Source organism: Urocitellus parryii, chromosome 3 (assembly GCF_045843805.1).
Source record: "Urocitellus parryii isolate mUroPar1 chromosome 3, mUroPar1.hap1, whole genome shotgun sequence".
NCBI lineage: Eukaryota > Metazoa > Chordata > Mammalia > Rodentia > Sciuridae > Urocitellus > Urocitellus parryii.
Window position 1 is genome coordinate 198,416,572 of NC_135533.1, and position 26,763 is coordinate 198,443,334.

The following is a 26,763-nucleotide window of genomic DNA, read 5'->3' on the forward strand; positions in this document are numbered from 1 at the left end:
TCAACTGTAAGTTCTACACATCAAATGCCACAGGAGAGAACAGTAAATATGAAAGAGGGTTACAAACCAAACTCGAGAAAAGCATACGGCCTGGAGGCGAGGCCAATGCAGGTGGTGTCATAGGAAGCTGTGAATTCCCACCACAGGGTCTCCAGGAAGCAGAAGGCCATGGCTGCTGGATACTGGCGGGAGCAGATAGCCATGCAGGCCAGGTCCCCAGAAGAAGAAAAACTGAAATAAAAGGGCAACATCTGCATAACCAGGAAACAGATTCATGTGTTCCCACCCCATACCCAGATACAACCTCCTCTCACCTCTACCCTTGCTTGGCCTCCAACAGTCTTATAGCTGCCTGTGGCATACATATTATTTTTTCAGCCAGACCAGTTTCTAAGATTGTTTTTCTTAAGACTTCCTTTAAAATGTCTAACAGTATTAGTCACCAACACTGTGTGATTACTCACTTATGCATGCATGAGGGATGCATTTTCTATTAGGGAGAATTAGCCTCCAACTTCTCTACACTGAGAATAATGTTTTCCTACTTTAATCTACCTCAACACATCTTCTAATGTTAAATCACTTTGGCACCCAGAAATAAATCCTTGTTGTGCATTTCTACATATTCATTATTAATCACATGCTAGGTTTAGTCTGATAATGTTTTATTTAGGATTTTTGTGTCTATGTAAAATTAGACTGTTCTACAATTTTCCTTCCTATGCTGACTTCATCTGGTTGTGGTATTAGAGTTATTCTGGACTCAAAAAAAAAATTCCATTTCTTCTTTTTATACTCCTTTTTAGACTGCCATGCTATCATTTCACTTTTGGGGTTGAAGGGGTCTAGTTCACCTATTTGGGATGTCTACTAGCTGCCGCTCATGATGGAATATCTCCTTGGGGATTATCATTTTTGCTCAAAGTTCTCCACTGTGGGGCTTGTCATTTTCTGTCTTTTGTAACTACAAGTCTCTACATAAGACCTCAACTTAAAGAAAAGGATGACTCTCCTTTTGTCAGAAGGAATTCTCCAGAAGGGGCCTAACTTCTTTAGGACAGAGGTGTTTCTACATGAAAAAGGACCCCTGTTGTGGGTTGAATGTGTCCCCCAAAAAGATACCCTGAAGTCCTAACTTCCAATGAATGTGATTTTATCTGGAAACAGCATCTTTGCAAATGTAATCAGGATAAAATGAGGTTATACTAGATTAGGGTAGGCCCCCATTCAATGATTGGCACTCTTACAGAAGGAAAGAAGAGGCCATGTGACCATGCAGACAGACAATGAAATAATAATGTATCTGTAAGCCAAGGAAACCAGGGATTGCCAGCAACCATCAAAAGATAGCAGTGGTATAGGAAGGAGTCTTAAAGCCTTACAGAGGGAGCAGACCCTGAGATACCTGGATTTCAGATTTTTGGCCTTCAGAACTATAAGAGATTCTGTTTTTTGCTATTTGAAGCCAGTGTGTGTTAATTTGTTGTGGCAGCCCTAAGAAATTAATATGACCCTTCAACTGTAAAAAACTATGATACTGGACTGGGATTGGTAGCTCCGTGGTAGAACATTTGCCTCACACGCATGAGGCCCTAGGTTGGATCCTCAACACCACATTAAATAAATAAATAAATAAATAAATAAATAAATAAATAAATATAAAGATATTGTGTCCAGGGCTGGGGTTGTGGCTCAGTGGTAAAGTGCTTGCCTAACACATGTGAGGCACTGGGTTCAATTCTCAGCACCGCATGTAAATAAATAAATAAACAACTAAAAATATTTTTTAAAAAGACATTGTGTCCATCTATAACTAAAAATATATTAAAAAAAAAAAGCTATGATACTGCTCACCCAAGATTTCATTCTGAAACTGTAGGCTTCTTTTTACTGAGAAATATAACCTTCAACAGAGAAAAGGTGTCCTATCTGAGGCATAGCACACATTAGCTCATCACAGCCTCATGAAGAAGGACCAGTCAAGGAAGGCAGGTGCTTTCAGGCAAGCAGAGAAAGGAGCTGCAAATGTGGACAGATGCAGCTCAGCTTTTTGTGCCTGAGCACTCAGTCCACACTACAAAGTGACAGCTGTAGGTGCTGGCCATCTGACACTGCTGACAGGACACAGACCTTCTTACCTGATACCATCACTTAGCCTGGACGGTCCCTTTTGTTTTTATGATTCTAAACCTGAATTACCCTAAAAGGACTCCATATTATCAGATCAACTAAAAATCTATGATTCAAGAAAAGCAAAATGGACTTGGTAAAAGAAGACTAAATACTACAAAACATAGATATAGTGTCTATAACTATCTATAAAATTTTGATATTTTAAAACCTGTCTTGCCCCTGATTCCTCCACAAAATAATTGGCTTCTTGCTCTGAGTCCTAGAATAAAATGTGAGAAGCTGACCTCAGTGCCTGAACAGCCTGCATTCAAATCTTAGCTCCACCGCTTGCTAACAGTACAGCTTTGGTTAAGTGGCTTAACCTCAATTTCCTCCTCTGTGTAATACTGCTGCTTGCCTCATAAGCCACAGGAAGCACAGGAACAGTGCCTGGCATATGGAAAGCACTCCACACAATTACCTGTTATAGGATTATTATGACCACCTGAGTCCTACTTCCACTGGCATTTTTTCCATTGTATTCTGTTCAGTTATATATTTCTCTTCTTCCTTCATTAGACTGTAAGTTGTTTGAAAACAAGAGACCTACTCACTAATTTTTCACTCCATGAATCCTGTCACATAATAAAAATTAAAATGTGAAAAAATTTTATTTAATATATTTTTTTAGTTGTAGATGAGCACAATATCTTTAGTTCATTTATTTATTTTATTTGGTGCTGAGGATCGAACACGGTGCCTCATACTTGCTAAGCAAGCACTCTACCACTGAGCCACAATCCCAGCCCAAAATACAAGAATTTTTAAAGTAAAAAAATTAAAACGAGGGGCTGGGGCTGTGGCTCAGAGATAAAAGTGCTCGCCTACCATGTGTGAGACACTGGGTTCAATCCTCAGCACCACATAAAAATAAAATGAATATATTATGTCCACCTGTAACTAAAAAATAAATATTAAAAAATTAAAATTAAAAAAATAGCTCTTGAAGATAATAGCTATTAAGTATTTTAATTTCCTTGGCTTTCTCTAACATTTTTCATCTATCATCTCCTCTTCCTCCTTATCCTTTTCCTACCCTGAATCTAAGTACAGGGGGAACAAAAAACAACTAACAACCTAAAGCCAGAAAAACTGGCTGAACTCAGGTCTTCCAATGCTTGTGAGCACTCCATTGACAGAAGCCAGCAGTTGGAACAGCAATGCTTGAGGCCCTGAGGACACCCAAACCGTTCTTAATTCCATTGTTGTAAACATACAACCTAAGACCACTATCTGACACCATATCTACTCTTAACACACATGGTGATCAGCATAATGTGACTTCAATGTATGGAAAAAAGTAATCTAAATTCTGCTGCTGTTCTGAAAAAGCGAATATGTTCACTTACTGTATACAAAAGTCACAGCTTTCTGCAGAGCCTCGACCTGGATACTGGGCCAGTCGCAAGGCTAAAGTCTTGAGACGTCTCCTGCATTCCAGAAAATCTTGGGTGTGGTAAAAGTCAGTAGAGGCTGAGAGGGGCAGTCCATCCCTCACCCGTACCACACTGGCAAAAAAGATCATGGACATGGTCCGCAAGAGAAGTCATGAGGACACCTGAGGGAAGCAAGGTCATCCTGTTAGTGCCAGAGATGCACCCACCCTCCAAACATGCACTCCATGTTGTTTCACCCTCAGCCCCACTATAACCAAATGTTGCTTTTATTATTATTACTCTGCCCTCTAGAGCTATGTGGATCCCAATTTTCCTGTCTCTTTTTCATTTGTAATCCTTCTTTTCCTTCCAATTAATGAATATCTCCCTTTCCAGCATTAAACCAACTGGCATGAGGGGTAATGGGATAGAGAAGCAAGGGGGCAGTGATACACTGTCCATCTGTCTCATTTCCACACACCTCCCCTTGGTGAATAAACATGTGAAAAGCCCCAGGAGTGACAGCAGTTAACAGTAGGACACAGTGCCAGACAGACCTACAGAGACAGGAAGTACCTAACACTGAAGAGGTGGAGATAGAAGCCTAATGATCTGCACAACTCAGGTCACCCAGGGTGGTAGGGGCTAAGCAGTGTAGTTGCCACCTCCTCACCTAAAGGAGATGGAGGAAAGTGGAGAGATTCTGAGCATTTAACCTAATGCTGATGACAAAGAGAGCAGAAGGCAAAAATGGGACTGAGCAAGCATGTCCTCCTGAATTTCGGCAAATGTCTGATACAGAGCCAGTCTTCAAAATGATGACTGAGTCCCTACTGATGGCTAAAGGAAGTCATTTAACAAATTATATTATAGTAAAACACTAAATATTTAGCTATGATATGGAACACATTAAGAAATAAAATAAAATGGATCTAAGCCCTCATGGTGCCTTTGGCAAATTAGAAAAAGGTGCCTCTCAGGGTGGAAACAGGCCCACACCAGGTCAGCTGGCACAGTCTGGCTGGGTTGAAGCCCCACCTGTCAACTCCACTGGATGTTCTTATAGGGCATAACCTACACATCTTTGTGTGGCAGCTCTGCAGCAGGGTTTAGTGAGGTGGCCAGTATAACTTTAATGTGTCTGTCCAAGTGTGCACATATCCTGTTTCGCAGATTCTGTTTATCAGGTCTTCTACTTGATAGGATGTTAATAGTTATACTGGTGAACTTGTCTTCCAAAGAACTCAAGTGATGAAACCTGACTTGGCATCTCAATTCTTCCTCTTCTCAAATACAGGAGCCCCCAGCATGTACACCACCCCTCACCTCTGCTCCTCTTCACAGTCTACACCTGGGTCTATGATGTCACTTTTTTCATTTCCTCATATCCAAATCCACATCAAGGGCTGTCTCGATTCACCCACTACATAAAACCTCCCCAGATATGTCCAACTGGAAGCCCTCTCTCCCTCTTGTAAGAATCTAAAGAGACTACTTTTCTGTTCTCTGTTGTACTAATTTAGCATTTCCACCACCTAAGAGTGAGTTCTAAGAACAAAGATCACATCTGCAATGGAGGAATGAATGAATGATTATTCCATTGTACACATGAGAAGCTGCAGTGATAACACTGTCCATTTGTCCTCTTTCTGCATACCTCCCCTTGGGGAGTAAAACTGTGAAAAGCCCCAGGAAAAAATACATCCCTGTGCAAAAGCTACTGAGTTTCCAGCAGGCCCAGGCCAACTGCCAGAAGGTTCAATGGGCTTTAACCCTTGTTTGACCAATGCTGAGAACTCTAGTACCAGAGAGAAAAGGAAGGCACAGGAGTATGAAAATTAACTGTGCTATCTGCTATACTTTCATGAATGTTTGAAATATTAATTTAACAATTTTAAAAGAATGATATGGCATGAAGTCCTAAGAGAGTTAGGCAGAGACTACAAGATCAATTTAAACCAAGGGTTTATAACTCCAGTAAGACCCTTAAACCATGATATAAAGACACTCAGAAGAAGAAGAAAAAAAGATAATTAATGATATACGGAAAGTCAGAACAGGACAGAAACACCCTACAGCAAAATAAGAAAGGTCCTTTTGGGAGACAGAGTAAACTGTATACTCTTGTAAAGGAAAGCAAGTGTGCTTTTATTCCAACTGTTAATCCCCAAACAAGCTCTGTAGTGCTGTCTTTTATGGAGTATCTCAGATGTTGTGTTAAACCAGTAAGAAGAAAAAGGTTGCATTTCTGAGTGCTAGTAATCCCAAGAATCACTTCTATTCCTCACTAAACGATCGAAGCCATTTATGAGTTATCATGAGACAGGCTATAATCAAGTAAGAGATGATGATTATGAAAAAAAAAAAGTGAAGTTCTGCTTCTGGAAAGAGAGGTAGAAGAATTTTCCAACTCTTCCCATGAGATACAATTTACAAACCCTGAGTATTATATATGTAATAAATATGCAGATTCTGAAAGGTGGAGAGGAGATGACAGCCTGGTTTGGACCTTGGGCCTTGAGGAATATGAGTTTGGTGGGTTTTCTTTTTGCATCACACATCCCAGACTTTGTGTGGGAGAAACTAGCAACCAGAAACAACAATGGGCAGAGATATCCACCACTACCCCCCAAAAAAGTCATCACAACAACAAACCTCGAAAAGGTACAGTTTAGCAAATCAGAAAATTTTAAGATAAACAACCCTCTATTCTAGTCCAACACCACGGGGTGGAGGGGGAGGAGTGGACTGCACTCTGCCAGGTGTGGTGGTACACACCCCGTAACCCAGCGGGAGCTCAGGAAGCTGAGGCAGGAGGATCACAAGTTCAAAGCCAACCTCAGCAACTTTGTGAGGGCCTGACTAAAAATAAAATACAAAAAAGGGCTAGGGATGTGGCTCCATGATTCAGTACCCAGTACTAAAAAAAGAAAACCTACAAAAACAAAAAACTATACTTACCACAGACCCACCAACAAAGGCCCAGTGAAGAACCTATTTACCCACTCTCGCCTTGCAGCGAGTGGCTTGCCCTCTACCTCCCACCCTGTGGAGTAGTGAGACAGGAGGCCCAGTGGGGAGCTACAGGGCAGTAATGTGTCATCCCCTCCCCCTGCATTATTAAGGCAATAAACTGCCCATCTCTGCCTAGCAATAAGCAGCCTCTTTCCCCTAGGTATCAACAGAGGCCATGCGGGGAACCTGGATTTCACTGTTGCCAGAGTGGTGTCAACAAAGGTTAATTTAAACACATATTAATTATACATTAAAGGGATTCACTGTGATGTTTTCACACATGTGTATATTATGCCTTGGTCATGTCCATCCAGCCTTCTGCATGCTCTCTCCCCTCAGCTCTCTCCCCCTCCTCTCTTTCAGCCCCCAGTCCCTCTTCTACTTTCAGGTCTCTTTTTTTTTTCTTTTTTAAACTTCTACATGTGAAAGTCCGATACTTGTTTTTCTGAATCTGCTTTATTTTGCTTAACACAATATCCTCCACTCCATCCAATTTCCTACAAATGACAGAATTTCATTATTCTTTGTGGCTGAATAATAATCCATTTTACATATATCTTTTTTATTTATCCATTCTTCTGTTGATGGGCACCTGGGCTGACTCTATAACTTAGCTCTTGTGAACAGTGCTATAATAAACATAGGTATGCAGGTAACTCTTTTGTAAACTGACTTCATTTTCTTCAGACATAAACTCAGGAATGGAAAAACTGGATCATATGGTAGTTTTTAGTTTCTTGAGGAATCTCCACACTGTTTTCCATAGTAACTATACAAATTTACATTCAAATCAACAGTACATACCAGTTCCTCTTTCTTTATAACCTCAACCTGACTAGCATTTGCTTTTTGGTTTTTTTAATAATAGCCACTCTAATTAGAGTGAGATGGAATCTAATTATAGTTTTGATTTGCATTGCCCAAATGTATTAAGATATCAAACATTTTTATATTTTTCAGCCATCTGCATTTCTTCTTTTGAGAAATGTCTGTTGAAATCTTTTCCCCATTTTTTATTGGATTACCTCTTTTGATGTTAAGCTTTCTGAGTTATTTACATTCTGGATATTAATTCTCTGTCAGATAAATAGCTGGCAAAGATTTTCTCCCAATCTCTAAGTTATTGCTTCACTCTGTACCTTTGTGTGCAGAAGCTTTTTAGTTTGATATAAGCCCATTTGTTTTATGCATTTGCTTCCTTGCTTTTGGATTCCTGTCCAGGAAATTGTTGCCTGTGCCAATATCTTGAAGTGTTTCCTCTGTTTCCTTTTAGTGGCTTCAGATCTTACAATAAGGTCTTTGATCCAATTTGAGTTCATTTTTGTTCAGAGTTAGATTGGGGCCTAATTTCAATCTTCTAAATGTGAATATCCAATTTTCCCAAGCACCATTTATTAAAGAGGCTGTCCTTTCTCCAGTGTATATTTTTGACACCTTTGTCAAAAACCAGTTGGCTGAAAATGCATGAATTTTTCTGGATCCTCTATTCTGTTGCACTGGTCTCTGTATGTCTTTATGCCAATGCCATGCTCTTTTTGTTACTGTGGCTCCGTAGTATGTCTTGATATCAATGCTGCCAGCATTGTTCTTTTTGCTTAGGATTGCTGTTGGGTCTTTTTATGCTTCCATACAAATTTTAGGGTTGTTTATTCTAGTTCTGTAAAGAAAGTCATTGGTATTTTGATGGGAGTTACACTAAATCTGTAGATCACTTTTAGTATGGGCATTTTAATAATATTAATTCTCCCAATCCATGAACATGTAAGTCTTTTCACATTTTTTTTACATTTCATATTATCCAGATCTGACAAAATAATATCGGAACTGTCCAAATTCCAACAAAAAACCACCGGTCAGTGCATGCCTGTAATCCTAGCAGATCAGGAGGCTGAGGCAGAAGGATCGCAAGTTCAGCAAAAGTGAGGCACTAAGTAACACAGCAAGATGCTGTCTATAAATAAAATACAAACTAGGGCTAGGGATGTGGCTCAATGGTTAAGCATCCCTGGGTTTAATCTCTGGTACCAAAATAAATACATAGACAGATAAACAAATAAAACTCTATAAATATTTAAAAGTTATAGTCTATAATATATTTGAATTATCCATAGGAAGGCTAGATAGAGAAACAATAAACAACAAAAACCAGATCAGAAAACAAAAATAAAGGGCAGACTCTGATACATTTCTGATTACACTGAATATACATTACCTAAATACACATTTAAAGAGAGACTGCAGAGTAGATAAAATATATCACCCAATTTTATAATATCTGTATGAAATTAACTTCAAATATTAATACATAGGCAGGTTGAAAGTAAATAGATAGAAAAATATAGCATGCAACATTAATCAAAATAAAGCAAGGGGTGTGGATATAGCTCAGTAGTAGAGAGCATGCCTGGCATTCCCAAGGCTCTGGGCTAATCCCTAGCACCACAAATAAATACGTTTTTAAGAATAAAGTAAGATCCTGATGCAATGGTGCCCACCTGTAATCCCAGTGACTTGGAAGCCTAAGTCAGGAGAATCACAAGTTCAAGGCCTGCCTGGGCAACTTGGCAAAACTATCTCAAAATAAAAAAGGGCTAGGATGTAGCTCAGTGGTAAAGTACCCCTGAGTTCACTCCCCAGTATAATAATAATAAATCATAATAACAACAACAACAGTAATATCAATAATAATGTAAGAGTTATATTACTATCAGATAAAGCTGACTTCAGAGCAAAGATAATTTCCAGGGAAAGACAGTAATATTACATAATAATAAAAGAATAAATCCATGAAAAAGACATAATAGTCCTAACCAACCACGTATGCACCAAACAACAGAGATGCATATAGGTGAAGTAAAAACTGATAAAGTAAAATGAAAATTAGACAAATCCAGAGTTATAGTTAGAGACTTCAACACCTTTTCCCCCAAAATAAAATTAAACCGAAAGATACAGAACTCAACAACATTATCAACCAAAGCATATAATCAACATTGATAAAATATTCCCTCCAACAACAGCAGAATTACCTGTAAGCACCCATAGAGACCTTATCCTGGGATTTAAAATAAACCTTAATAAATTTCAAAGAATTCATATGGAGTGTGTTCTATGACCACAGTGTTTTCCAAGAAATTAACAATGAAAAGGGAATGAAAATCTCCAAATGCCTGAAAACTAAACACACATATAATATAGGGACCAAAAAGAAAGTCTCAATGAAATTTGTAAAAATACAATGATGGTAGGTATGGTGGCACACTCTTGTAATAACCACTACTCAAGAGCCTGAGGCAGGAGCTTTGTGAACTCCAGACCAGCTTTGATTTAGTGACACCATGTTTCAAAATAAAAAATAAAAAGGTCTACAGATATAACTCAGTGGTTGAGTGTCTATTTTAGTCAGCTTTTTCACTGCTATGACTAAAAGACCTGAAAAGAACAATTTAAGAAGGAAAAGTTTATTTGGGGGCTCACAGTTTCAGAGGTCTTAGTCCACAGAGAGCCAGCCCCATTCCTCGGGGCTCAAGGTGAGGCAGAACAACATGGCGGTACAGTGTGGTGAAGGGAAATGACCCAGGACATGGCCAAGAAGCAGAGAGAGACTCCACTCACCAGATACAAATTATATACCCCAAATGCATGCTGCCAAAGCACATCTCCTCCAGTCATATCCTACCAGCCTATAAATACTACTCAGTTAATCTCAATCAGGGGATTAGTTCACTGATTGGGTCAAGACTCTCATAATTCAATTATTTCACCTCTGATGTTCTTGCCTTGTCTCACACATGAGATAAGGGGACACCTAATATCCAAACCATAACAGTGTCCCTGGGTTCAATTCCCAGTACTCCCCACTTTTATAAAGCTGGATAATAATGGAAATATATCAAATTTTGTGGTTCACAGCTAAAGCAGTACTGAGAGAAGAATCTACAGTACTAAATGCTTATAACAGAAAAAAAAAGTCTCAAAACAATAGGTTAGGCTCACATGTCAAGAAATTAGAAAACAAATCCAAAGCAGGAAGAAGGAAGGAAACAATAGAGATGGAAATGAAAACAAACAACAACAACAACAAAAAAAAAAAAAAACAGAGAAAATCCATGATACAAAAAGCTGACCCTTTGGAAAGATCAATAAAATTAACAAACCTCTACCAAAACTGACAACCAGAAAATAAGAAAAACCAAATTACCAATGTCAGGAATAAAATAAGGGATGTCACTACAATTCCACTCTGGCATTTATCCCAGAGAAATAAAAACTTATGTCCCCTACACAAAAACCTGAGCATAACTGCTCATTACAGCTTTATTTGTAGCAATCAAAAACTGGAAGTGAACAAAATGCCCTACAAATTGTGAATAGTTAAATCATAGTACATTCATACCATGAAAAATGCTATGCAGCAATAAAAGAGAATTAATTATTGATACAACTAGGATGGATCTCAAGAGCATTGTGCTGATTGAAAAAGGTCAACATCAAAGGTGACATAGTACATGAATCCTTTTATGTAACTTTCTAAAAATAACAGAATCATGGATGGAGAACAGGATGGTGAGGAGGATGGAAATGAGCATGACTATGATGGGATGGCAAAAGGATAATCTTTGTGGTGACAGAATAATTTGGTATCTGGATTGTGGTGGTGATTACAGACATTAATACATAATAAGATGGCATAGTATGATATATATACTTTATACTGAAGTCAATTTCTTGGAGTTGATGGTGTACTATAGTTATGTAAAATGTACCCAATGTGGGAAACTAGGTGAAGGGTCTGGGGGACCTCTCTGCACTATCTTTGTAACGTCCTATGATTATAATTATTTTAAAATAAAAGTTGAGGACTGGGGATGTGGCTCGGTGGTAGAGCTCTTGCCTGACATGCATGAGGCCCTGCATTTGATCCCCAGCAACACAAAAAATAAATAAGCTAATAAATAAATAAAAGTTGAAAAACAGAATTAACTTAAGGTCCTTCATGTGCCACTCAAATAATGCTCATACTTCATTTTTGTTTATATATCATTTTTAAATATTTCCACCAATATCACAATTGTCTTAACCACTAATTCACTGTAGTTCTGATTGTGAATGGATATTGAAGGGAGTGCTTTATAATGAACAGCTCTAAGACTACAGGACATTTTCAAACTGGAAGATAATATAATATCAGTACTTGATATTATAAAATAAAGCTGCTTGAAGATAATTAATACTGAATTTAAAACAGGAAAGTAATGGTATGAATCTGGAAAATCAGGTCACAATTATAGAAAGAATAGTATAAATTCTGTAAGGACAAAACAACTAAGCAAATGAGTGAATGAGAAGGCTGTCTAGTTTTTGTTCACTGATACAAGAAATGTAGGTGTGCACATCCCTTGCCATAATTCTGAACTATATTTTGAACACTTTTCCACAATAAATCTTCTACTTAGAAAACAAGAAAGGTTTATACAGATGGAATTCTGTTTAGGTAAAAATGTGAAGTAGTAATCAAATACACAGCATCCATATGTGTTTTTCCATATTACTAAGTTTTGTATTTTAATCTGCCTCTAGCATTTTCTCTACCACTTCCAATCATCTATTCATAGATTATCCCTATTTTACCAGTAAGAACTTTATGCCACTCTTGTTCCTGTTATTCCCACTCCTTTTTTTGCCCTAAAATCCTACCGCTAAATCCCTACCACATACGGGGAGAGGGCCTGTGAGAGATGACTGGGCACTGCAAAATAGAAATTTAAACTAGAAAAATAAGTTTAATTTGGCACACAAATTTGTTACAATTATTTACCATAAGGTGTATCTCCCACTCTTCAAATATATCATATAGAAGACAAAACTTGAATTGTGTCACCCCCCAAATGGATTATCCTATAGCCACAGGACTGGGATACTGGTCACCTAATTTGTAGATCCTCTGGGTAACTTGGAGATGGGATGGAGAGGAAAATAGAGGTCAATTATGATACTTATTAAGAACTTAGAAGAGTATGAAAGTGAACTTGATAGGAATTAATATTATAGTCACCCTTCTGTATCTATGGGTATCAATTCAGCAGATCAACCAATCTCAGATGCAAAATATTATGAAAAACTGCATGTATACTAAACATTTACAGACTTTTCTTCCTGTCATTATTCCCTAAATGGTACTATATAACATAGTGTTTTACTATTTTATATAAGAAATCTAGAGATGATTTTGAAGTATACAGGACAATGTGTATAAATTATACACACTGTATATGCCATTTTATATAAGGGTATTGAGCACAATCCTCTGAGGATACTGAGGTACAAGTGCATATGCCAGGCACTGTGCTAGGAACTTTTTTATATTGATAATATTATTAACTGCTCATAACTATCTATGATACAGACATAAACTACACTGGATATGTGGGAAAACTCAGCTCTCAGGCTTAAGAGGTAGAACTAGGATTCAAACTCAAACTTGCCTCATATGATCTTTCCATCACATCCTGCCTCTCTAAATCCAATTTAGCTACTCCATTTCAGCTACTCCATTTCTCTAAATAATTCTTTCTCCTAGAGCATCAAAACACACACACACACACACAACACACACACATCAACAACAATAATCATCGATACTTGTTGGTAGAAAAGGAGACTAAGGTTACACTTGTTAAGAACTGCCCTTACCCACTAGATTCCCTTAGTCAATATTCTTCTGACCATTAGTCATCTTTGGGATACAGCTGATCTCTAAATTCCTTCTAGGACTAAAAAACAATGGGACCTCAAGTTGTCCTCTAAGTCGTAAATACAATTAAATTAGATGTTTAACAATATTGTTTACAAATATTTTCCTGAGGAAACTACTGCCAGTTTATTTTTATTTAGCGATGTTAAATCACTTCCAACTATTTCCATTTTATTTTACTAAAATTTTCTTTAACAGAATCAGTTCTTTGCAAAACTTAAGATTCTATTGTGTGCATGTAAGAATATGTAACAGATCCCATCAGTATGCACAACTATAACGCACCAATAAAAAAAAATTAAGATTTACCCTATCCATTGGTTCTGAATTGTGATTCCCCCCCCCCATAATGTCACAAATTTCACCCATTAGTTTCACCATCGGGAACATTCTTTCGTGGCTTTGATTTCTCCAAACCTAATGCTTCTCTGGAACGCTCTAATTTTCTGGCTCTGGAGGTCTAAGTAATGGACACAAAACCTGAAATGAAACATCCTACACCTGATGTTCCGAAAAGCTGGTCCAGGGTATTCAGCATTTGGTCGTGCAACTCTAAAGACACGCTAAGGGGAAGTCTGCTATTCGAGTAGCCAATAAGCTTTGTGGATACTTAAGGAAACAATCGTCTCCTCCCTCTCCTAGGATACTCCTCCCACTGAGGGCAGGGCTGGGCGCGCATCTGTCAGTCGAAGACACTCTCAGGCGAGCGCCAGGATTTGTCCAGGGGTCCAGAGATCCGCTGGCGGGAGAAAGGGGACCAAGGACTCGGGAAACCCCAAGGGCCCCACGAAGCCCTAAGGATCTAGCCAGGGAGAGGGCGGGGCGAGCCCGGGCCGCCTCCACCTCCAGGCCCGCCCTGCGCCACACCCGACCCCGCCTGTTTTCGGCTAACGGACCTCGCGCCCGCCTCCGCCGGCGGCCCTCACCTCGCCCCGACGGCGGCCTTCAGAAGTCGGCGCCCACCAGTTTGGCCGCGCCGCCCGCCGCCTCCTCGGCAACCTTAGCCCATCGGGAGGACCCGGAGCAGGACACCGGTGGCCCGGGCGCAGGTAGGCAATGGTGCGCACGCGCCATCCACGAGTTCCCATTCGCTACTGCTAGGCGACACCCGCACCCAAACAGACCAATCCTGGCGCGCCTTCACAGCCCAGTCCCTGCAGAGTCCGGAATTGAAGCGTTCTTAAAGGGCTGAGACCCAAATGCTGAGGGGGCGTGACTGGAGCGCGCGTTTCCCAACTCTCTTCCCATCTCCTGACTCTCACCCTCGCGGGTTTGAGGTCCAAATCTCGCCTCTGGAGGTGCGAGGAGGCTTCGTGGTCTAAGCTCGAATTCTGCCGGGTAGCGGACAAGACCGACGTCTGGAGGCTGGAAGGCTCTGCCTGACTGAGCGACTCTCCCGGGCTTGGGTTTTGCGGTCTGCGCGGCTGGGCGGGAGGCCGCAGATAGGCAAACCGAAGAACACGGCCCACTGCCAGCCTGGAGGAGGTGCCAAAGTCCGACCCCTGAGCGGCACACCCCAGATGGGGGCGGAGACACCCATGGATGACTAGATACGTGAGAGCACAAAACAATTAAAACCTGCATAAATACAAACTACTCAGCTGACAGGAGCAGGATTTGGGGTGGGGTGGGGGATTTGCAGGCACTTCTAAACTTGACTCAGAGGATTCCCGAGTAGCAAGCAATAAGTAGGCAAAGGAGAGCTGAAATAGTAGTCACTAGGCAGAGAGGAAGTGTGTTTCAGAATGAGAGATCAGCATGTATAAAGAAATCTATGTAGAAGGCAAGAAAGCTCCTCAAATTAGAGAGATAGAAAGAAACCTGGAGAGGGGAGAATGGGGATTTAGTGTTTATTTTTTTTTTAAAGAAAGTGATATATTTTTCTCAAGTTTCTTTCTTTTTCTTTTAAAGAGAGAGTGAGAGAAGAGAGAGAGACAGAGAGAATTTTTAATATTTATTTTTTAGTTCTCGGCGGACACAACATCTTTGTTGGTACGTGGTGCTGAGGATCGAACCCGGGCCGCACGCATGCCAGGCATGGCGCGCTACCGCTTGAGCCACATCCCCAGCCCGGGATTTAGTGTTTACGGTACAGAATTTTATTTGGGAAAGATGAAAAAGCTCTGAAAATGGATAGTGGTGATGGTTGCACAACAAGGAAAATGTTAAATGCCATACATAGAACTTTACTGAATAGCAAAATGTATATTATGTATATTTAACATCCCTTTTCCCTCCCCCCCCCAAAAAAAAAGAAAAGACAAGACATCCAAAGTGTAGAGAGTAAAGGAGAGGAATGAGAGCCATTAGAGAGAATAGAAGGAGCTGAACCATGGGGCCCTTTTCACAGGCCACAGTGGAAAGTTTAGATTAGCAGAAAACCACATTTGCATTTCGTAAAAAATCACTTTTGGTTGCTAAAGTTAAGATTAAAATAGAGACGGCCCAATGAAGCTATGGTGGAACTAACCTCAGTCATCTGGGCAAGAAAGGATGGAGTTGGAGTGTGAAATGGGATGAGAAGAGAACAGAGCAGACTGCAGGGAAATGAAGAACATAATCATCATGCCTTGGTGACCAACTGGATGTGAAGGATGGATAAGGTGGATTCAAGAATGATGCCACTGTTCAGCCTTGGAGGGAGGGATGAATAGTGGAGACATTCACAGATATGGAGAATGCTGGAAGGAAGTCTGGTTTGGAAAAGAACACTGATTACAATCTCTGTCTTAGACAAGCTGAATTTCAGGTACCTTTGAGACGTCTTTGTAGAATATTGTGATGCTGGTTTTGAATGTCACCTTGACTGAATTAAGACATACCCAAATAAAGGTGGTAAAACTTTATTTATGTATATATGTCTATAAAGTGTTTCCAGTATAGACTGACATTTTAATTACTGGAAAGAGTGAGGAAGATCTGCCCTCACTCAGTGTGGATGGGCACCATCTAATCAGCTGAGAGGCTGGATAAAACAAAAAGACAAAGGAAAGAGAAATTCACTCTCTCTCCTCCAGAACTGAGACATCATTTTTTCTCCTGCCTTTGGCATCAAAATTCCACGTTTTCCAGCCTTTTAACTCTGGTAGTTTCACTAGTGACTCCTCAATTTTTCAGGACTTCAGCCTCAGACCAGGAATTACACAATAACAGTCTCCCTGACTCAAGGCCAAGTCCAAGTCAAAAATGGACTTGACTGAACCACACTACTGGCTTCCTTGGTTCTACATCTTATAGATGGGATTTCTCCACCTCCATAATTATGTGTGACAATTTGCCTAATAAATCCCTGTCCTATAGCTATATATAGCCCACTAATTCTGTTCCCCTGGAGAACCCCCAGTAGAGGTGTCAACATAGCAGTTGGACAGACAGGTTCAGTGTAGAGGTCTGAGCTGAATATAGACTTCTGAAAGTCATTATCACATGGGTGGAAATGGAAACAGAGCTTACAGAGAGACAAATTACAAAATAAAAACAGAAGAGACTTGTGTTAAGAGTCCAAGATGGGCTCTAGATATCACTGCCTCCTGTGTAGTCCCCTCCCACAATGAGTCAGAACTGGACCATGTGATAATGGGACTAAGTTATAATAGGCACAAAGGAGAAAAAAAAAAAAAAGGTGATTCAGAGTTGGGGAGGAGACTAAATTGAACATGCCAGAGCTAGATAAGGAGAGAAAAACAGGTGCTAGACCTACAAAATTCTGAAGCTTTCAAATGTGGAGCTTTGGGCTCTTAGAACCTTGATGTGAGTGGACCCACATCTAGAATAGGGCCTTATACTTTTGACTGGTGCAGCTGGTGTGGCCCAGACACCAGCGATTTGGACAAGAGCAGTAAAATGTAGTAGCTCTGGTTCTAGCCCTTATCTCGAGTAATTGGTCACTTTGGCTCCAGGCCATTGTCATCTCCATAGGCTTTCCCTTCCAAAGCCTCTTCAGCCCTCTATTCCGAGGACCTCTGTATCACCACAGAGGTACTCCATCTTGTGGGGCAAGTGGTGCACACCTGTAATCCTGGCTAAGGGAAGCTGAGGCAGGAGGATCACAAGTTTGAAGCAACTTAACAAGACCCTGTCTCAAAATAAAAAGGGAAGGGCTGGGATTGTGGCTTAGCAGTAGAGTGCGTGTCTAGCACGGGTGAGGCCCAGGTTCAATCCTCAGCACCACATAAAAATAAAGGTATTGTGTTGTGTCCATCTACACCTAAAAAATAAATTTAAAAAAAAAAGGGTTGGGACACAGCTCACTGGTAGAGAGTTTGCCTAGCATGTGCAAATCCCTGGGTTCACTCTCCAGTACTATTAAAAAAAAAAAAAAAAAAACTCCATCCCTAATTATGTATAACTTCAGACACTGATCTCTGACCTGTCCTATAGCTAATCTCTGAATTCCTCCTACTGTTTTCTGGTCTGTGGAAACTTCCAGTCCAGTTGTCTCTCTACTTTGTTCTATTTATCAACTCCTTTTAGTTTTCACTTCCTTCCCCATCAGCTAAGAGTCCAGGGTCCATCATTCCATAACATTCTTCTCAATATACTTACATCCCTTACACAGTCACACCTTCCTGGCAGTGCTCCACCTGCCTGGTGATGCTGCACCTTTCCAGACAACCTTCTATCTTCTCTGAGCCTTCTCCTTGCTGTCAATGCTGTTGGACAATATCTTACAACCACAGAAATCACAGTGTTAAATAGACTGCCAACCTTAACTAGATCCTCAGAGCCATCCGGCAGTTCTAGGCTTGACAGGTCTGCTCTTTCTTAGTTCTCCCCAACACCAAATTCCAAATCTCTTGTATGCCCCCAGATCTCCCATTCCTCACCCCCTCTTTGTTCTCCTAGGTGCCTCCTACACTGAAGAAAGAGCAAACATCAACGTGATATCTGTCAGCTCCCAAGGACTCTGCTTCCCTCCAGCTACCATCTTCTTTCCTTGATCCCTTAATAGCCAAATCTCTTAGAAAAAGTGGTCTGTGTTTGAACATTCCATTGCTTTATCTTTCCCATCATTTCTCAGTCCCCTTCAGTTTTGATTTCTGCCTTACCTCTTTACTTACATTGCCCTCATCAAGGACATCAAGGATCTAGTCTTAATCTTGCTTAACTTTTCAACATTTATCATTGATAATCTCTCTCTCCTTCTCAGTTGCTCTTTTATCCTTAAATTCTATGACCCTACACTCCTCTGGTTTTAATCTCTTTCTCCACTCAGTTTCTATTGCAGTTTCTTTTCCTTTGCCATGAGGGAAACCAACACACTCTCTTTGGTCAGTCTTATCCATCCACTACATGGTTCCAATCAATCCCCACAGTTGATATTTCTCAAAGCTATATCTCCACGCAGCCCTTGTCCCTGAGTTCCAGACCCAAATAGCTAACTATGAACTTCACATCTCTGTATGACATCACTCCAAACAATATATTTCTACTGTACTGAATGTATCACCCTCATTTCCAGTCCACCTTCTCCTCCACTAATGGTATCACTAGTCTTTTAGTTGCCAAAGCCAAAACTCATGGAGCTATCCTTAATTTCCCTTCCCATTCAATCACTGGCCTGCACATCACTTCTCACTGCTCCTTTTGTTTCTCATCTGCTTCCTGATCTTTTACCCTATTATAGCCAGGAAAATTCCGAGATACATCTCTGACTTCATCACTCTTCAGGCTCCAATTACTCCTAAAAGAGTCCAGATGCTAGACACCTGCCACCTGCATAATTTCCACAATGTAAGACATGAGTTCTCCTGGAGGGTGTTCCCTGTATGTTGGATCAGGTTGGTTCCCTGCACCTGTCCCATATTAACACCACCTCATGTTATTATCATTCCTCACTTGTCTAAATAGGAATCAGGCTGAGCAGGACTATGCAAGGTGTGCATCCTGCTCTAATGGGCCTTTCCCTTTCCCCTCTGTTCTGTACAATCTTTGGGGAAATTTCCTTAGGTGAAATCCTGATGAAGGGGTAATAGTACAGGCTTGGGAACCAGGAAGCCCTTAACTTTGCCCCAGCTCAAGTATATTATCCTACTTTCGCAGTGAATTTACCTCACTGCGAAATGAGATGAAAGCTGACTCTTAAAACAAGTCGAATGCAAGGATTCTGCAGGGAGAGCCCAGCAAAGCCACTCATAGAAATGGAGCTCTAGAAAGTTCCCCCTTGGAGGAGTATAAGCTCCTAAGATCTCCCTCCTAAATGCAGTGCCCATGGCCCTCTGTGTGCTTCAGGGAAAACCAACTTTGTTAGCATGTCCACCAAGGATGGGCTAGATACAATCAGTTCAAAGTTTTAGTGTTCACTTAAAGCAGCTACATGGCCCAGGAGGGTAGGCCCAGGTTCCTCGTTGAATCTTGCAGCAAAACACCCTCACATACAGTATGCTGTACGGGGTAGTAGTTAAAAACGGGAGTTCTAAAGCCAGATTGCCTGTGTTCAGACACAGATTTGGCCATTAGTAGCTAAGAACTTTGAGCAAGTTACTTAACCTGTTTTCTAATCTGTAAAATGGAGAAAATACTGGTGCTTTTTAGGGTTGTAAATATAATAAGCATTACTAGTGACAGGGGGAAATATAGTTATATGCGAGAGTTTCTCCTCAGCAAAAAGTAAAAGCAACACCAGTATCTTCCTGGCTCTGCTATACCCATGGTTCATGCTCCAGAGGCACCAAGGCAATATCGAAAGGGCCATATTGGCTACTTGGAGCCTTTTATATGGGTTTAAGCCACGAATCTTGGGTGAACCAGAGAAATCGACCCATGCAGACTACACACACAGCTCAAAACTCAAGTAGCTGAAGATAAGGAAGGTCACGACCACGGACCCAGCAAGCGCAAACCGCTCCAGGACCCTAGGGGCGGGGACCGTAGAGGAGGTCTTGCGCGTCCAATCACAAGTGACGTCTCTTCCGCCCCAGGCAGGAGGGCCCAATCAACGTCAATATCATAGCCCCGCCCGTCGTGGGCCCTGCGTCCAATCACAAGTGGCGTCCCTCGTAGTCCCGCCTCACAGGCTGGAGGACCCAGTCAAGGGAGAAAGGGTAGCTCCGCCCGCCCTGGGCACTTCCGCGCGGAGATAGAGTCTATCTGGCCGCAGGGTGCGCGTCTTTTTCCGAGGTGGGGTGCCGACCCGGGCCCTCAGCGATGTCGGTGGCCTTTGTACCTGACTGGATGAGGGGCAAGGCGGAAGTCAATCAAGAGACTATCCAGCAGGTGAATGTCTACATGGGCTGAGAGGAGTGGAGATCCAGAGGGACTGGGTGGTGAGGAGAACTTTCTGGAGTCAACCGACCCTGGTTGAGACCTGTAGTCCACCTAGCGAGCTGACCTGCGGGGGGTGTGGAGTAGGGTGGGAACTAAGTTGTTTAAGGCACCGCAGCAAGACATCCTGGCTTGGAGGGTGGGGGGCGGCGCACGCTTCGCCGCCGTCCTGACGTCACACTGCTCTGACTTTTCCCCTGATCTTTCAGCTCCTGGAGGAGAATGACCAACTGATCCGCTGTATCGTGGAGTATCAGAACAAGGGTCGAGCGAATGAGTGTGTCCAGTAAGTATCGCCTTCCCGCCCCTGAACTTTGAGTGGAGGGGAAGCCAGTATGATGATGCAGCAGCTGTCCTCAACTAGGAGTTTGGGGTGATGGATCGCAGAAAAACCAAATTTTACAGTTGAGGAAATGGAGGTACAGAGGTTACTTCTTTGCCCAAGAGTATACAGCGAGTACATTGTAGAACCTGGAGTTAAATGTGTCTCTCTCTTCAAAACTTGATTATTCTCATTGCAAAGCCATCTTCCCTGGATGAGGATGGCCCCTTTATCATCATAGGTCATATTGCTTCATCTCCTCGTGAAGTAAGAAAGTCAGACAATTTGGCTGCTAAAACTCCCTTTCATTTCTTTCCCTCTCTCTCTCTCTTTATGGTGCTAGGTATCAAACTCAGAACCCAGGGTCCTGTGCATGCTATGCATTCTAGGCAGGCACTCCGCCACTGAGCCACATCTTCAGCCCACTCCCTCCCATTTCTGATTTGTAGTTAATCTGTGAGTGACATAGTCGAAGACCAAGAAAGGATTTCCAAACCAAAGGTAGTAGTAATTTAATGTGATCTCTAGCCAAATACCAAAATGAGACAAAGTAGAGTCTGAGTTGCTTTTCCAAATCTAGTCCAGGAATTATGCCCCATTTCTTATAGAAGATATTTTATTGTTATGAAGAAATGTTTAAGGGTGCCATGCTTTCCTTACCCAATAAAAAAATTGCCTACAAGCTGTGTGTGGTGTCACACACCTATAATCCCAGCAACGGGAGGACGATCTCAAGTTCAAGGCCAACATCAGCAACTTAGCAAGACCCAAAGCAACTTGTAAGACTCTGTCTCAATATAAAAAAATAAAAAGGGCTAGGGATGTGACTCAGTGGTTAAGCACAACTGGGTTCAATTCCTGATAACAATAACAACAACAAAAAAGTCACCTACATTCCTCACTGAATACCTCAATAGAATAGTAGAGAAATCTATTAAGGGTAAATCTTTATGTTTGACTCTGACATTTGGCACTTTTCTTTTTGGCAGGCTATAGTAAACCCTCTCATTTTTCTATATGAAAAGTGGTTGCAACACTTTTTTTTTATATTGTGAATTATTAATGCAGGGGTGGGAAACTTATCAAAATCTTCTAGTGAGCTTTTTCTCACAAGATCATGCTTCCTGACCCCTGATCTGATTTGTTTTCCTGCATGGGGAGTTTGACTCACTGATTTGGAAATTGTTGTGCTAGGGCTGTGGCTCAGCAGTGGTGCACCTGCCTGGCATGCATGAGGCACTGGGTTCAGTTCTCAGCACTGCGTATAAATAAACAAAATAAAAATCTATCAACTAAAAAAGGGCTGGGATTGTGGCTCAGTGGTAGAGCGCTTGCCTAGCATGTGCGAGGCCCTGGGTTCAATCCTCAGCACCAAATAAAAATAAATAAATAAAATAAAGGTATTGTGTCCAACTACAATCGAAAAATAAATATTTAAAAAAAACTAAATTTTTTTTATTAAAAAAAATTGTTGTAGTAAACACATTAATTTTGGAGGTATCTTATCCATTCTTGAAATTTGCTCAACAGTACTGTAGAGGGCAGTGCTTGAGGTAGTGGGGAATTATTAGCAAAAAAAGATACCAATCTTCTCTCATGGAGGTGACATTGTAGACTCTAGAATCTACAGGGAGACAACAAATAATTAGGCACATAATATTAAGTGCTTTGAATGGTAATAATGCAGAAGACTAGAGATGTAACTCGGTGGTAGTACACTTGCCTAGCATGAATAAGGCTCTGGGTTTGATCCCCAGCTTGCAAAATAAATGAATAAAATAGGGAATGTGGGGAGAGCTGTACTCTTTTATGTGTTCCCTCACATACCTGTGTGTGTAAATAAGGCAGAGAGAGCACCAAGTAGAAAAGTTCCCTGGTATGAGTTCTCTGAATACCTTCATGTCACAAGAAGGCCACAAAGGAAAAGCCATAGATGGGATCAGAGAAGTTACTGAAGGCCCTTATCACATAGGGCCTTTTAGAGCATAAGAAGGATTCAGCTTTACTCTGAATGAGAAGGGAGGGATTTTAAATCCTTATGACATGATCTTGACTTAAATTGTACAATGATCACTCAGACTGCTGAAGAATAAAATGGGGCCACAAAGGTAGATCTAGGAGAGTATTCCTAGAGTCTAAGCAAGAAATTATGGTGGTTAGGTCTACAGAGGTAGAAGAGGTATAGAAGTGGTAATGTTTTCCTTGAATATGTTATGCAAGAAGGTTGATACTACTGAATCATCCAATCAGTGGATAAGCCATTCTTACTAGAGTAGGTAGATTCTCTTCCAGTTTTTTGCTCATGGTCAGTAAAAATAAGCCTCTAATTTTTGCTTATTTTTCCCTCTTAGGTACCAGCATGTGTTACATAGAAATCTCATTTATTTAGCTACCATCGCAGATGCCAGCCCATCCAGTACTTCAAAAGCAATGGAATGATCTTTCAGTTGTAAGGAGTAATTGAATGTAATCCATCTCCTATAAAATGGAGACAGGATCTTTACCAACTCACTGCTTAAAACATGAAACCTCTGATTCTTTTTAAAATGTGAAAATGTGAAGGAAGCTACTAGTTTAACTATATTCTCAATGTAAATATTTATTTTTAATAATTAATCAGATCTCCCAGAAGGTAGACCCCAGGTGTCCTCTTTCCTGAAATGGGAGTGTGTTTGGATAACAAAGACATCATGGGCATCTTCAAGACTACTCTTTAGTTTCAGCCTGAAGAGGAAACTGAGTAGGTGTTGGAGGATCAGCAGGAATTGCTGAGACTTCTGACTGAGCCTTTGCCAAATGGATACAGTATCTGTGTGCTCCCATCCAGTTTGTAAATGTGTTCCCCCTGACCCCTCTTCTCTTTTTGGGTTACTTTGAAATAAAGCTTGCTTTTCCACAAAAGAATGATATGAAGGTATAGATATTTCCATGTAGAGTGTTGTATTTGGTTCCCTCAAAAATTGTAAGGATTTAATAACCATAAGGTATGTAACAATACTACTGTTATATTACTACTGTTATGTGTTGCCAACAAAATTAATAGTGATTCTTTAGTATTATCTAGTATCATCTGATAATAAAAGATGTGTAATTTTCTTTATCTCAAAATGTCTTCACATTCATTTGTCTGAATTGGGATCCAGTTAGATTCACACTTTGCACTTTGTTGATGTCACTTTAAAAATACTTAATAGTGGGGCTGGGACTGTAGCTCAGTGGTAAAGTACTTGCCTCGAATGTGTGAGGCACTGGGTTCAATCCTCAGCACCACATAAAAATAAATAAATAAAGATACTGTATGTTCATCTACAACTAAATAAATACTTTTAAAAAATACTTAATAGTTCTTCCTCTTTTTTTCTTTGCCACTTCTTAAAAAATGTTGGTGATTTGCCTAGAATTTCTCATGTTTTAGATTCATCCGGTTGTATCCTGGTAGTATCATTAAATATATGCCTCTGTCACACACTTTTCCTGTAAGTTGGTCTAGAGGCTTATTCAGACTCAGGTTCTGATATTTGGGGCAAGAAAAAAATCATAGGAAATAATAAGTACTTGACCTGATTTATTTTCAAGTTCCCAACAGCCTTTGGCTTAAATTATGATCTTCCCAGCTTGGATCTTGTAATTCATTAAAGATTGCATAGTGGTGATTTTATAATTTTGTCATTTCTTCTGCCTTTATTAAATTATTGAATTCTGTTTTTAAAAAACTTTTTCCCTATTTAAATTTTAAATGAGGCAAAGAGATTCTTGTAAGTGAACCCCAATTAGAAGCCCAGGTCCCTATTCCTTTTGCTGGGAACATGAAGAAGAAACAGTAAGTGTTGGGATCGAAACCCAGAGTGGCTATAAAACATAAATGGTGAAGAGAACTAATTTTGAATCCCAGCTTTATCCCTTAACCTCTGAGATCTCTGTTTCCTCAACCTATAAAATAGTGATAATGAAAACAGTAACTGAGCCAGGCACAGTGACACGCTTGTAATCCCAGTGGCTGGGGAGGCTGAGGCAGGAGGATCTAGAGTTCAAAGCCAGCCTTGGCAAAAGCAAGGTACTGAGCAACTCAGTGAGACCCTGTCTCTAAATAAAATACAAAATAAGGCTGGGGATGTGGCTCAGTGGTCGAGTATCCTTGAGTTCAAATATCCTAGTACCAATAAAAAACCCAAAACAAAATAAAAAACTACCTGCCTCCTGAGACTGAGATTGAAATAAAGCAGTATGTGTTGGGCCATAGTAAATACTCAAGGTGTGTTAGCTCAGATGTATTATCTGAGGGCTCTGGCCCTCCCTAGGCCTTCTCAAATCTGGGAGAGAGCCTGATCCTTAGCTTTCCCTCTCAATTGGCTATCCTAATGGTTTTAGCTCATTTATAGTCTCTTCACTGTTCATGAAGTTGTTGCCCATACTTTATACCAGTTGGCACAGTGGGCTGCTCATGGGCCTGATCTGGTCAACAGATGTGTTGGGACTGTGCATTGTTTTTTAGTTTTGAATTTGTTGCTAACATTTAAAATATTTCCCATTAAAGCCTAGGTTTCTAGCAGTTCTGGGCTTGCAGAAATATGTGGTAACCATCAGCTGGAGTGGGATGGCAGCTGTCCCTCTTTGCTAGGCAGCTTGATTTGTTTACATAGGACCCAGCACCCATGGAGCCACCAGACTAGTTCCATCTGGGATGTGGGCATAGGCTGACTGTTCAACTTGAGCCTTCTCTAAAGCAAAACCCAAAACAAGACCTTGGGAGCAATATGATTACTTAAAAGATGATCTCAGGGAGTAGGAGTAAGGCCATAAGGAGAGAATGAAAGGAAGGAAGAAAAGCCATTGCATTGCCATGATAGGTAATAGAAGTTCAATTGTGGGAACTTCTGAGAAGCATGCAAGATGTCCCAGAACTGACAACCAGAGAGAGATGAGGCAACCTGTATTAACCCCTTGTTATAACAAGCAGGCTTTAATTGGCTCCCTGAATGTCAAAGGAGACAGAATAAAGGAGTTGCATGGCAGGCCTCTAAGTTGGGCTCTGCCAGCAAAAAGTGAGTCTTACTTTGTAGGAATTATCTGATACTGGCTGCAGCCCATTGGATGGGACAGGGTCTATGACAAAACACCAGAGGCTCCTCTGCAGGGGAATACAGGCTCAGCAAGAGAGTGTGGCCTATAGTAATTAAGTGCAGCTTCTGAGATGGGAAGGGAAATAGTCTTGAAGACAAAACTCAGCTATCCCTCAAAGGGAAGTAGATTTGTGATGGCTGTGTTTCTCTCCCTTTGTCTTTTGGAAGGATGCTTAATTTGTAGACTAGGCAAATCCCAAGCCTCTGAGAATGGCTGGGGTTACATGGCCACAGCCTAACCTATGACCTGTTTCCAGAAAATACCCTGGAAAAGCTGGTGCAGGCTAGATAGCTATCTGCACTCCTGCCCATCCAAAACACAGCAGCCACCATCCCATTCAAAGGGCCTAGGAACCAATATGGCTGTGAAAAACGATTAGGGAAAAAAAGACCCAGCAATGATCTATATTAATCAGACTGTATTAATCACTCTCCCTTCTCAGAGGACCTGCTTCAAGACTTGACCCGCCACGCAACCTATCTGAGCCCTTCTCCAACTCACATTTTTAAGCTGATTGATCTCTCAATAGCCCAGGAGTGTGTCTGTTCTCTAGGGATACCATCCCAAACTTGCCTCTTAAGATTTGCAACAGTGGTGACTTGTCATTATCACACTCCTCGGATGAAGTTATCAGCTAAAACAAAGAAAGCAGATAATTTGAGGTTGGATTGTGTTCCACAGAATGTTAGGCTATTTTTCCACTTCATGAGGTCTCTTGACATCCCAATTTTACCTCTGGA

General features: G+C 40.9%; 2 protein-coding genes across 3 annotated transcripts in view; one reads left to right on the top strand and one right to left on the bottom strand.

The window, feature by feature from the left end:
* Sec22c (SEC22 homolog C, vesicle trafficking protein) overlaps nucleotides 1-14,768 on the bottom strand; it is a 40,730-nt gene extending 25,962 nt beyond the window's left edge. For both annotated transcript variants that reach the window (XM_077796282.1, XM_026408084.2), the window contains exons 1-3: nucleotides 14,244-14,768; nucleotides 3,522-3,730; nucleotides 68-231 (exon numbers count right to left, since the gene is read on the bottom strand). In XM_077796282.1, coding sequence (XP_077652408.1) covers nucleotides 68-231; nucleotides 3,522-3,703 — 346 coding nt within the window. In that variant the 5' untranslated portion in view covers nucleotides 3,704-3,730; nucleotides 14,244-14,768. The remainder of the gene's footprint in view (nucleotides 1-67; nucleotides 232-3,521; nucleotides 3,731-14,243) is intronic.
* A 5,601-nt stretch (nucleotides 14,769-20,369) lies between these two features.
* Ss18l2 (SS18 like 2) lies at nucleotides 20,370-24,208 on the top strand. The gene is made up of 3 exons (XM_026408080.2): nucleotides 20,370-20,532; nucleotides 20,790-20,866; nucleotides 23,254-24,208. Exons 1-3 carry the CDS (start codon nucleotides 20,464-20,466, stop codon nucleotides 23,339-23,341), a joined length of 234 nt encoding a protein of 77 aa, XP_026263865.1. The 5' UTR covers nucleotides 20,370-20,463; the 3' UTR covers nucleotides 23,342-24,208.
* Nucleotides 24,209-26,763: the final 2,555 nt, after the last annotated feature.

What these genes read in the sequence shown, in the direction of transcription:
- Ss18l2 (XM_026408080.2), top strand. Translation starts at nt 20,464, where the DNA reads ATGTCGGTGGCCTTTGTACCTGACTGGATGAGGGGCAAGGCGGAAGTC. An exon ending in ATCAAGAGACTATCCAGCAG is followed by an intron (nt 20,533 to 20,789) that starts GTGAATGTCTAC and finishes CTGATCTTTCAG; the next exon opens with CTCCTGGAGGAGAATGACCA. An exon ending in CGAGCGAATGAGTGTGTCCA is followed by an intron (nt 20,867 to 23,253) that starts GTAAGTATCGCC and finishes TTTCCCTCTTAG; the next exon opens with GTACCAGCATGTGTTACATA.